At 40.0% G+C, this 12,526-nt stretch overlaps 1 protein-coding gene across 1 annotated transcript in view; it reads left to right on the top strand.

Annotated features, from left to right (window-relative positions):
* The window catches only part of HYDIN (HYDIN axonemal central pair apparatus protein), a 421,862-nt gene that overhangs the window by 144,377 nt on the left and 264,959 nt on the right, over positions 1-12,526 (top strand). Inside the window, exons 9-12 of the mRNA XM_069087496.1 lie at positions 297-415; positions 5,685-5,908; positions 7,272-7,339; positions 11,118-11,353. Of these exons, the coding sequence (XP_068943597.1) occupies positions 297-415; positions 5,685-5,908; positions 7,272-7,339; positions 11,118-11,353 (647 nt within the window). The remainder of the gene's footprint in view (positions 1-296; positions 416-5,684; positions 5,909-7,271; positions 7,340-11,117; positions 11,354-12,526) is intronic.

The following is a 12,526-nucleotide window of genomic DNA, read 5'->3' on the forward strand; positions in this document are numbered from 1 at the left end:
CCTTCCTTCCTTCCTTCCTTCCTTCCTTCCTTCCTTCCTTCCTTCCTCTCTCCCTCTGTCTTTCTCTCTCTCCTTCCCTCCCTCTATCTTCCTCCCTCTCACACCCCCACACTGCCCCCCCACACACACACTTCTTTCTTTCTTGGACAGGAAAGGATGAACCAGTACAAAGGGAAAGAGGGGATGGTTGTGAGGGGCAATCTCCTAGAGAAAATTAGAAGAAATGGCTTTTGGGCTACACATAGAGAGAACAGTCTTCTTAAATTGCTTCCCCTCCTTCCCCCCCACCCCCACAGGTCGGGAGAGCCGGTTGCCTCTTCGAATCAAAGGGGAAGGAATGGGACCCAAAATTGTCTTCAACTTTGATGTGTTGGATATTGGTAAAGCTTTTGTTGGATCAGTACACAGCTATGAGGTAAGCAAAAGAGTCACTAATTAAGTCATTTTATGGGCTTCTTTCTTTGATGGTTTAAAAATTTTTTAATTTATTTTGCTAAATGTTTCCCAGTTATATGTAAAAAAATTTTAACATTAAATTTTTTAAATTTGAGTTCTAAATTCTCTCCCTCCTGCTCAACCTTTCCTTCACTCCTTAAAAAGGCAAGCGATATGGTATCAATTTTATATATGAAGTCATGCAAAACATGTTTCCATATTAGCCATGTTCCAAAATAAAACACACACACAGCAAGAAAAATAAAGTTTTAAAAATGCACTTCAATTTGCATCCAGAGTTCATCAGTTCTCTCTCTTGAGGTAGTAGCATTTTTCATCATAAGTCCTTTGGAATTGTCTTGGATCACTGTCTTGATCAGAGAAGCTACATTGAAAGTGACTATTGTTACAACATTGCTGTTACTGTGTACAATGTTCTCCTGGTTCTGCTCATTTTAATTTGCATCAGTTCATGTAAGTCTTCCCAAATTTTTCTGAAAGCATCCTGCTTGTCATTTTTTATAGGACAATAGTATTCCATTCCATTCATATACCACAACTTGTTCAGCCATTCCTCAATTGATGGGCATTCCCTCAAGTTCCAATTCATTGCTACCACCAAAAAAAAAAAGTTGCTATAAATATTTTTGTACAAGTGGGTCATTTTCCTTTTTAAATGATCCTTTTGGGATACAGACCTAGTAGTGATATTGCTGGATCAAAGGTATGCACAGTTTTATGACCCTTTGGACATAGTTCTGCGATACTTTCCACAATGGTTGGAGTAGTTCACAACTCCACCAATAGTGCATTAATGTCTGTTTTTTTCACATTCCCTCCATCATTTGTCATTTCCTTTATCTCTTTGATAAATTTTTAAATAGTCACTAGTGCTTACTTACAAGTAGTCCTGATAGGTAGGTTAGCATAGGACTGTCACCTTTTCCTTGTGGCTGTAGCTCTGAGGAAAAGCCGTCTCTCTACTCCTTCAGCTTCCAACCCTAATCTTAAGGAAGGAATCAGGATGCCTTAGCCTCTTCTCCTTTCCCATACTTCCTAAGGCTTTACACCTTCAATTGGGTTTTTAGTTTGTTGGGCAATGCAAAACAGGTGTTCACACATGGTGGTGAGAAGTAATACGAGGACACTCTCAATGTCTCTCTGAACAACTTTGCAATTGATTGCATGACATGGGAGACCTGGCACAGGACTGCTCAGCATAACGTGTCTGTATCAAAGTAGGCACTGTGCTCTATGAAGGAAGCAGAATTGCAGTAGCTCAAAAGAAACGTGAGATGTGCAAACTCAGAAAATCTGCCCCAAATTTTCACATGGACTACTTGTGCCCAACCTGTGGTAGAGCCTTCCGAGTTCATATTAGTCTGATCAGCCACAGTTGGACACACTCCACCTTGACTCCAACATAGCAATGTCATTTTAGTCCTCTTTGAAAATGAAAACAACCAACCAACTGGGACTTTACAACACTAAACTATTAGGGCACTCTCTTCTGAAATCTACTTTCTTGTGTTTCTATAATGCCCTCATTTTGAAAGAAAAGCCACATAATGGGAGGAATGGGGGGAAAGTTATGATTCAATTCAAAACTTTGTTAAAATCCTGCTGTGAGGGGCAGCCAGGTAGCACAGCGAGTAAGAGCACCGGCCCCAGTGTCAGGATGACCTGGGGGATCGAATCCCGGGCTCAGACACTTAACAACCACCCAGAAACACCTGGCCGTGTAACCTTGAGCAAGTTACTTAACCCCAATTGCTTTAAAAAAAAAACCCTGCTGTGCTCAGAATATTGTGTTAGACATTAGAAAAAATATCAAATTTAAATAATGGCCTCTACTATTAAGAAGACAACTTGACACGAAACAGGCAACTAAAATACACATTTTTCATGACATTATATTAGAGGAGGACAGAATAAAGTGTTATGTGTGAGGTAATGAGGTGAGGAAATCAATGAAGGGTTCTTGAAAGATTTCATGGAACTGTTGGTATTTGAGCTGGGCTTTAAAAAACAGGTAAAAATTTATCAAATGAAGGTAAGAAACAACACCACTGCACATTCTTCCAACTGACAAAAATAATCAGAATTGATTATTATCCTCTGTAAATTGCCCATATTAACTTGCTTCCTTCACAAGTTGTCCACTGGAAAAACCTGCATTTCAGCTCCAAAATATATATGATGTTTCTGTAAATGTAGCCAATGAACTTCATCAACATATATCCCCCAAACACTACCGAACTTTGATAACAAACAAACATACAACAAAATAAAACAGTATTAAATGAGCCAGTGCATTATACTGGAGGGTTTTGAGAGCTATACATTGTCAGGGAAGGACAAGGTAAGGTGTTCCCTTACAGGAATGTTTTGCATTCTCTGCATTTTAAATTCTGATGCCTCATTACTTCTCTCTATATCAATTTATTATTTTACTTGAGACAAATTTGAATAACTAACCTGTTGCCCTTAGCAAGTGCTGATCTTGGCAAATACCGAGTAAGTAAACCAAAACCCCAAGCAACGTACAATCCTGGGCTGAGAGTCAAGAACCTGGGTTTTAGTTTGAATCTGCCATTAGATAGCTGTTTGACCTTGGGCAAATAATTCTGTATCCTGGCATACCCCAGCTTCCTTTTCTGTTTGTTTTTTAAAATAAGTCTACCCATCTTTTACAGGTGTGGAGTACAGGAATTAATTGTGGACCAATCCCACTATTGATTAGCATGGGAATTTTGACCCATTACCTGCGCTAATTCTGACCTGGGTCCTTCCTTGGGCAACCTGGTAGTCTTCCACTCTCAGAGGCTTATCACATTGGTGCCAGACATGCAGACATTTGATAAGCTTAGCCTAGAGTTCTCAAACTCAAGAGATCCCTGGTTTCAGCATCCCTGGTAGTTGGGATCAAGGCATGTGACACCTTTCTTGGGCAGTTCCTTTATCTGTAAAATGAGGAAACTAGACTGGAAGACCTTTCTGATCATGTTTCTCTAACATTATGTGAATCTCAGCCTTACTGTTATTAAGGGAGGAAATAATGTTAGAACTGTATTTTCATTTCTTCTTCTAGTAATTGGCTCTTATCTGCTATGCCGATAAGAGTGTGACCCCTAGTCTTAAATCTTCAATATTTTACCCCCAATTTGCCCTAGTTTCTATATAAATAGGAAATAATATCTGTTGCTTCATGGAGAAGAGAATACATGACTCAAATCTATGAAAATGGGGGGTGGAATGAAAATGTCACTAGGCAAGGGATTGGAATAAAAAGGTAAACCAGAGAAGTAACCAAAAAGATGGCAACATATTATCTGTTGTATGTCAGGAAAGAAAATGAGGAGCTCAAGAGTGATACCATCATCATCTATTAGGTTCTTCTACCATAGAACCACACCAGAAGGAGTGTCCAGCCAGGAATTGAATCTGGAGTCATTCTCAGTTTCACAGGGATGGTTGTCTTTCATTTCTTAGGGATATCAAGGACATCTACGTTTTAAATAGGGGAGTTGGACAAAATTATCTTTGAAGTCCCTTCCTCTCCAAGATTTTGTGATTCTGTGCACAGCAGCCATAGTAATAACTAAGCTATGTTAGCTCACACTATTATAATAGCACTTTTTCCTTGGAAAAGCATTTTTATTATAATAACCCTGTTTGTAACATGAGCAGAAGTGTGATAGACAGAGAGAAGGCTTTGAAGCCTGGAAAGCTCAGGTTTAAGACTCACCTCTGACATGTAAAATCTGTATGACTCTAGGCAAGTCACATAACCTCTTGGTGCCCCAAGCAACAGCCTAAGACTTTAAATGGTAGAGAAGGAGCTGATCTAACTTAGTAGATGGAGTTTCCTCACCTATTAGAATGGGAGCTTCTTTGCCCTTTCTTTATATCTCCAGCACTTGCCTGGCACGCAATATGGGCTTAAGAAACACTTTTTGTTGAGAGCTCTCTATACCAAATGCAAGCATAGGTCCAGGGCCCAGTCCCCTATTGTATATCTATTATGTGTGAAGCATAGTGGTAATCAGTGAGAATAGAAAGTATGTGGGAGATGACTCCTGCCTCCAGGGAGCTTGCATTTCAGATGAGCAAATAAGACACATATATCAAAAAGGCATCCATTACTAAGGGAAAGTGAGATATTAACTGTTAAAGGAGGTCAGTGTAGGGAGAAAACTATGGAAAAGCAGCCTTGTTGTAGGTATTAAAGAAAGGGCAAGCCTTTAGGTATGAAAGAGAAAGGACAGAGAAGCATTTTGGAGGAGGAGAAAAGGGTGAACAGAAGTGAGAATGATTTGGATGACAGGAGGCTGACATCCTGTCCTGACCTCCTGTTTTTGGAGTGGAGAACTGGGAAAGAGAACTGGGGGCTGGGCTAGACATCTCCCCTAAAATTCTGTGAACATTTGAGTTTGAATCAAGCTTGGGTAAAGTTCTGAAGGGGTGAAGCCAGAAGCATAGGACAAAGAATCCTTGTCATTCTGAATCTTTATATTCAGCTTTATTCATCTCTAAATGAATATGAGATCCAGCTAAGCTCTACACTGTAAGACCATTTTTGTAATGAGGTACCTTGGGATCCTCTAACTTTGTTTTTTTCTCCTAGTGTTAGTCACTTAACCTCAGTTTACTCATCTGTAAAATGAGGACCGCCTACCTACCTACCTCACATATTTCAGACAATGTCAGAAAACATATTTAAAGCTTTTCAGAGAAAGCATCCATCAATGTGTGATTATCATAAGTGCTTATGGAACCTTAAGATAAAGCATAGATATAGCAGATTTTAAAATTTTCATTTTAAAGGGGAAACTATAAACACATAGATGATTTGCCTGATTTCTTATTCTTGACTTCTTATATTCCAAACATTAAACCACGTGTTTTCTTAACCTGGGGTCAGTGCTATTAGAAAATAGTAAACTGTTTTTGATAACTGTATTTCAGTATATTTGGTTATCTTGTGCATTTTAAAATGTTGCTCCAAGAGCAGGTCCATAGGCTTAGCCAGACTGCCAAAGGGGACCATGACCCAGAAAAACATTCAGAACCATTATGCTAGATGGTTCATTTCCCCCCTAGTGCCTTTCTTTTCTTAGAATTCCTGTCACTTACCCTGCCTTAATAATCTCAACCCAGTGATTCTATGGAAACAGGGCAATTCATACCTTTGAAAAGAAACATCCATTGTAGAGCTTTTCATTCTTGCCTTTGCCTCCCTGCTGTAGGCCATTCTGTCCAACAAAGGCAGCATTGATGCCCTCTTTAATTTGGACCCTCCAACAACACCTTTGGGATCCTGTTTCATCTTTAACCCCAAGGAAGGCATTGTGGAGCCCTCTGGGCTACAGATCATACAGATTTCCTTCAGCTCCAGCATCTTGGGACACTTCAAGGAGGAATTCCTTTTCAATGTCAATGGATCCCCAGAACCTGTGAAACTGACCATCAGGTAAGGAGCTTGAAGCTGGACTGGGAAAACATCGGCTTTCTGGAACAATTGCCCCTCATAGGAACACGCACACACTTTGCTCCTTTTGTTAACATTTTCCCCACCCTGGTGGAACCACTACCAGACTTTGCTATGGATACTATCCTTGGGAAGAGCAGTGTGTGGGCTGAGCTGCTAACTCAAGTCCTGCGGCCTCGTTTGCCAATATTTAGAAGGCTTCCATACCAGCTGCCTTTCTCTGTTTGTGTTCTGAGCAAGGAGACTGTCACTTATCCCCCCAGCCTTTGTTTTTGTATGAAGACTAGATCTTATTGGCCACAGAGCACATTGTGCTTTAGTTCCTTCATTTATCCAATAAACACTTATTGAGCTTTAGATACTTTTCTAAGAAAGCAGTGGATCCTGGTGCTGCTGCGTATCACCTCAGAAACCTCTCTTCTCTGTGCCTTGGTTTCCTCATCTGTAAAATAATGGGAGGAGCTTGGATTTGGCAATCTCTAAGGTCACTTTCAGCTGTGAATCCTGCTACCTTCTTCCCTCCATCCTAATAACACTTTTCATGTTGTTTTTCACCTCTGCTATCTTATTGGATCCTCACAGTAACTTTGTGACTAGGCAGAGCAGGGATTATTCTCTTGTTTATCCTTTATCACAAGATGAGGAAACTGAGGCTTAGGAAGCTTATGTGGTTTTTTTCCCCTAAGGCCCCATAAATAAAGGGAGAGGTGAGAGATATACTCATAGCAGATGATTTGGAGATGACTCAGAATTGGCCCTCTTTGATGAACCTAGAATGGCGTATTGGAGGTCAAGTCAACGGTAGAAAAAAGTGGGTGTTTATTACCAATAAGGAAATATTTAATGGTGGTAATTGTGTCCAAGCATCAGCAACAAAGTTTTCCTATCTCTGGGCATCTGTAATCCTAGAACAAGCTCTATGTGTTGGGAGCTTACCTAGACTTTTTTGTTTTCTCTCCTTACCTATTTAGAATATTAATATTTAAAATGAACAGACCCACACATTTGTTTTTGATGTGAATTTGCATTTTACTTATTATATTCCTTGTGCTTTCTCATTCAAAGTAGTTCCATTTTGACTTAGTTCTGCTAAGGTGGTTGTTTTATCTGGTTATTTATTTATTTATGTGGTAGCAGCTGACTAAATTAGTAGGGGAGAAATGACTTTTGGCATCCATTGCTCCACCAATGCGGTATGTAAAATCAAGTCCTCTTGTGGTCTAATCTGTGATTTTTAGCCTAATAACCTTTCCCCAGGTGCCCTATTAATTGTAGAAATAACCAGGGACCTTCAGGTTACCCATGCTTTCATTCATTCTTTTGCTTTTCTGTCTCCCCTATACAGAGGCTGTGTCATTGGGCCAACTTTCCATTTTAACGTACCTTCCTTAGATTTTGGTGATGTCTCTTTTGGTAAGTAATTCCTGAATTTTTCATTGGGGATTCCATAAAATGACCTTCCACCCTTGTGGGAGAAGGACACTAAGGCATCCATATTTGTGTTGTGATAGCCATACTACAATAATTAGCTCAAAATTGACCTACAGCCTTACTAGAGGGTTAAGAAACTATTTTGTCTTTGCTCTTCTTTGGTATAAGTGGTGTTTCCAGAGACTAGAATGTCTCAGGGCTATTTCCCACTTTCCCAGGTGCCATGAGCCTTGAGAGTTATCCTGTCTCAATTCTCTTCTCTTCCTCTATTAAAATCACAGTCTGGCTGACATACTTTACTCCAGCTGTCCACACATTCAGAATGGAGCCATTTAAATGCAGATTTTTTGACGAGCCAGGCTCAGTCCACAAAAGGCTTTTCAGAAACGATATGAAGCTTAAACATGAAATCAATGGAGAATTGATTGGAGATGCAACATCATTCTCTGCAGAAGATTCTCTGCCCCAAGATTCTCAAGAAAACCCATTCCCTTTTCCAACAACTTTCTACCCTTTCTCTTCTTTTGTTTTGAAACCCTATGTTGCTCTCACTGGAGAGAATAACAGAAAATTCAGAAACAGCTCTTATATAATGACAATTTCTTTTTTTCCCCCTAATATGACCATTTTACTAGAATTAGGTACTTTCTCAAATCCATGGTTATGTCTTTGTTTCTTTAAAGCAGGGTTCTTAACTTTTTTATGTTGTGAATTTGTTTGGCAATCTGGTGAAGCTTAGGGACCCCTTCTCAGAATCATATGTTTAAATGCATAAAATAACATACATCACATTACAAAGGAAACCAATTATATTGAAATGAAGATGTAATTTTTTCCCCTTCAATTTCATGGATCCCCTGAAATTTATCCCCAACCATTTGGGATCTCAGGTTAAGAACCTCTGGTTTAAAGCATTAGTTACTATTTTATTGACTTATAATAAGGAATCAGGGGAGTCTCCTTGATCTCCTGGGCAGGCAGTTTTTCTGGATCCAGGCTCCCCCTTGACCCTTTTAGTGGATAGGGCTGGTCCCTTACCAAAGAATCTATGAAACCAGAAGCTTTTAGTTGGTTTGCTGTGGACCTCCCCAACCCCACCTGGGGAGCTCAGGTGAAAGAGGCATGACCATTGAATGGTAAGAGCTCTCCCTTTCTTTGTAGACTTTCCAGGGAGAAACAATTTGGTTCATACTCTTTTTAAACTCTCTCTTAGCCTGGTGGTTTTCAACTCAGCTCTTGCTTGGCTCATGGGGAGGAAAGGTGAGCAGAAACAAACCAGAATCCTCTGTATTTAGCTAGGGGATTCACCCACTAAATGGAGCCAGGAGATGCACTCAGCTCCAGGAGAAGGGCTTTTGTCTAGGCATCCCCCACTATAGCTTCATACTGATTGTTGGTCACCAGGGATTCTCTTAGGGATCAAAGTCTTTTTAAAAAAAATTCAAAAACAGAACTAAAAGGAATTGGAGAGCTCATCTAGCCAAGTCCAAGTCTTCTCATTTTAAAGGTGAAAAAATGGGGGAATGAAGGGAAGGACTCGGTAGTTGTTAACAGAGCCAAAATTTGAGCCAAGATCGTCTGACTTCCAATCTTGTGCTCTTCCCAACGTGCTATGGCCACTCATTCCCTTTGTGTCCTTTCTTAAGGAATCCTGCTGCTAGATCAGTTATTGGGATAAAACTGTGAACTGGAAAATGGTCCAGGTCGATGGAATTATTGATTCTCATATCCATCTTTAACCTACATATCAATGACAACTATTCTTTGCCCCAGTTTCCTTATCTGTAAAATGGGTATGATAGTTTTCTCTGATCAAAAACAGGCATTGTAGAAAAAGAACAACATTTCTGGGCGGCCAGGTAGCACAGCGAGTAAGAGCACCGGCTCCAGTGTTGAGAAGACCTGGATCAAATCTGTACTCAGATACTCAGCACCACACCCAGAAATAACTGGCCGTGTAACCTTGAGCAAGTTACTTAACCCCGATTGCTTTTAAAAAAAAAAAAAAGAACAACATTTCTGAACACTTCAAAATAGTCTTAATACTAAAACTATCACTCTCTGGAGGGAAAAAAAGTGGAACAAAGTAGGCAGATCCTAGCTTAGAGGGCCACCTGAATCTTTGCTAAAACCTAGATTCTGTCTCCCCTAAAAGAAGATGATTTTTTTTTTAAAAAAAGAGAAGTCATTCTATATGATTTTTTGATATAAAAAAATGGGAGTAGATGCCTATTATGGGTAATCAAAATATGCAGCCAGGAAAATAAATTGGATTTGCTATGAACTTTTTTTTTTTGTAATTAGCTACCACTTTCTTATTGGAAGCAAATTCCCACTGATTAATATCTGGAATGTTTTCTTTGTGTTAATTTCCTCTAGATGTACTTCAATAACAATTATGAGGCAATGGTGGCACCTATAAAATTTTACAGACTATGTCTTATCATATTGATAAAGCATTTTATGGAAAAAAAAAACCAGGATACAAAGGAAGAGGTAGTGTTGGAAGAGTAGTGCACATTTGTATGATGCTTTCCTGACAACCCAGTGCAGTAGACAGTGAATGCATTATTATCCACAACTTACAGATGAAGAAATAGAGTCTCAGAGATAGTCACTTACCCAAGATCACTCAAGTAGCAGTAGAATTGTTATTTGTGTCTAAGCCTTCTAGCTTATCCTCCCAAACCCTTTCTCACCTACCAGGCTGCCTCTGAAGTATTAGCCATACATTTTTCACCTTCCAGTGGTGGCAAAATGATTGTGATTTAGTCTTGTTATAATACTGTGCTGGCTTTCATGACTGGCAACACAATTTAGTGGAGATAGATTTCTAACACTTATCAGACGTTGATTTCTAACCCCCAGATTCTGGCATTCCTTAAAAGGGAACATATCTGGCATCCTGAGCCAGAAAGGGAAAGCTAGAAAGGGAACTTCTGATTTGGCTTATGTGGCTGGCATTAACAGCCTTTTATTTTCCCTAGAGAGATTTGTGTTTAGTTAAGAATTGAGCTCAGCCCTCCCTCTTTAACCATACTGAGCTTGTTCTCAACACCACAAGTCAGTGGAGGGATCCTTGGCACTCTTAGAAGACCAGGGAAGTCACAGTTAATTTGTCTGCTTTGTAAAGCAATCTGGCCTTTGCCTGTTGATCCATATATAATGGACCCTTTTTTGCCTCTTGGATCTTAGGAATAATAATAATAACTTGCATTGATGAGGCACTTTAAGGTTTACAAGATGCTTTGCATATGTTATCTCATTTGGGAAGGGAGAGGGGGCTCCAGTGGCCCTCCACCCACCAACACTGAAAGCAAAAGGGAATTTCCCTGACCTTGCCGATGCTTTGGCAGTGAGAGCCTATTACACGTCCAATGGCCAAGGCACAGGGGAAGGTGGTAAAGACCATGCTTAGCATTCCTAAGCAATGGTGCTCTGCTATTAGTCTTTGAAAATTAGAGCAAATTGTTGTTAGGACCATAAAACTCTAGAGAGCTGGAAGGGAGCTCAGATGCTAACGCCCCATTCTACTGAGGCCTGTGGAGTGCCAATGACTTGCAGCAAGTCACCCTGGTTTTAAGGAAGCCTCAGAGGCTGGCTTTGAACCTCTGACCCCAAAGTCATTTTTCTTTCCCCTAGGCCATGCTGTCTCCCTCTTAACTGCTTATTTGTTGAGTATTTGACTTTGTGTTCTTTATGAATTCTGTGTATCAGTAAATTGGATGAACATTGCTTCATCTCTTACTTTGCTCTCCAGGGTTCCCTCATACTTTGACTTGCTCCCTCAATAACACGTCCTTGATTCCAATGACCTTTAAACTCCGTGTTCCTGGGGATGGTGTTGGAGAACCAAGTGTTACAAGTTTGGAACAGACTTTAGACATCAACAAACTGTCGTGGAAGAATGAAAGTCCACCCGCAATCAAGCCACGAGAATTCACCATTAACCCCATTTCGGGCACCATTCGCTCTCAGGGATTTATTGCTATTCGGGTACAATGTAAAACCTTCTCAGGGAGAGGGTATAACAGTTTATTTCTTTAAAATGTCCACTTTAGTCCATCCCAGGACTCACATTATCTTGCCAAGGGTGAATGAAAACTGATTCCAGCCATCCTCTTTTCTTCTTTTGTTATTCCCTTTGAAAATTGGGCCATGTCCACACAGGCAGTAAGAATAAAATGGGATAGAAGTCTGGATCATAAGTACTTGGAAGGAAGAGATTGAAAGAAAAATCTCATTTAAAATAGCTACAAAATGTTTAAAATGCTTAGGAGTCTACTGCCATGACATGTGTATGCACATTCACATAACTGTGAATAGGGCTTCAAAACTCTTTGTGGTAATAAAGACAGACCTAAACAATTGGAGAAATTTTCATTTATCATGGATAGGTCTTCCCACTGAAATGCAACAACCCATGACTGCTTACTTCCAACTGTAGATTTGTCTTTACCTGATCATTCGTCTGTCTTTACCTGTGGCCCCTATTGCAACCCAAAATGTTTGCTATTAGACCCTGCTATGAAACTTAGGGGTTATGAAACTCATAACTCGTGCTGAAAACTATTTCACACACACACAAAATGTCATTATTTTTTCTAGAACAAAGCATTTCAAAACAATTAAGCAGAAAAGGTTTTGAACTAATTACTAAATGATTTCATGACATGTCGAGATCCAGTGGCCAGATAAGATCCTGAGATTAAACCCTTGGAAATTCTTCTTCTTTAGCTCGCAGCTGCCCTCTCTAAGCAGGAGCCACCTCCTGGAGGTGGTTAGACTCCCTTATTTCAGGAGCTCTAAGACTTTTCTCACAGTTATGGACCCTTTGGCAGTCTGGTGATGCCTACGGATCACTTCTCAGAGTATTTTTAAATGCATGAAATAAAATGCATACAAAGGAAACCAATTATATTGAAATAGAGTTTTCAAAAAATATTTAAAGACCAAGTTCATGAGACCCACATTAAGAATCCCTGCTCTCTTCTGCACTGCTCAGGGCTTCCTCTCTTGGAGAGGAACACTGCCAATTATGGAATTAAGGGCGGTGCTGAGGGATCTTCTAGATTTTGGAGGTGTGATGGGGGCTCAGGAAAAGTGATCTGTGGCCTGAACCCAAGGGAAGCAGGTATTACGTCTGTACTTCTTCTCAGGACTAGAAAT

This window comes from Petaurus breviceps, unplaced genomic scaffold, assembly GCF_028583685.1.
Source record: "Petaurus breviceps papuanus isolate PSGF00001 unplaced genomic scaffold, PetGlider_PUasm1.0 182, whole genome shotgun sequence".
NCBI classification, from domain to species: Eukaryota; Metazoa; Chordata; class Mammalia; order Diprotodontia; family Petauridae; genus Petaurus; species Petaurus breviceps.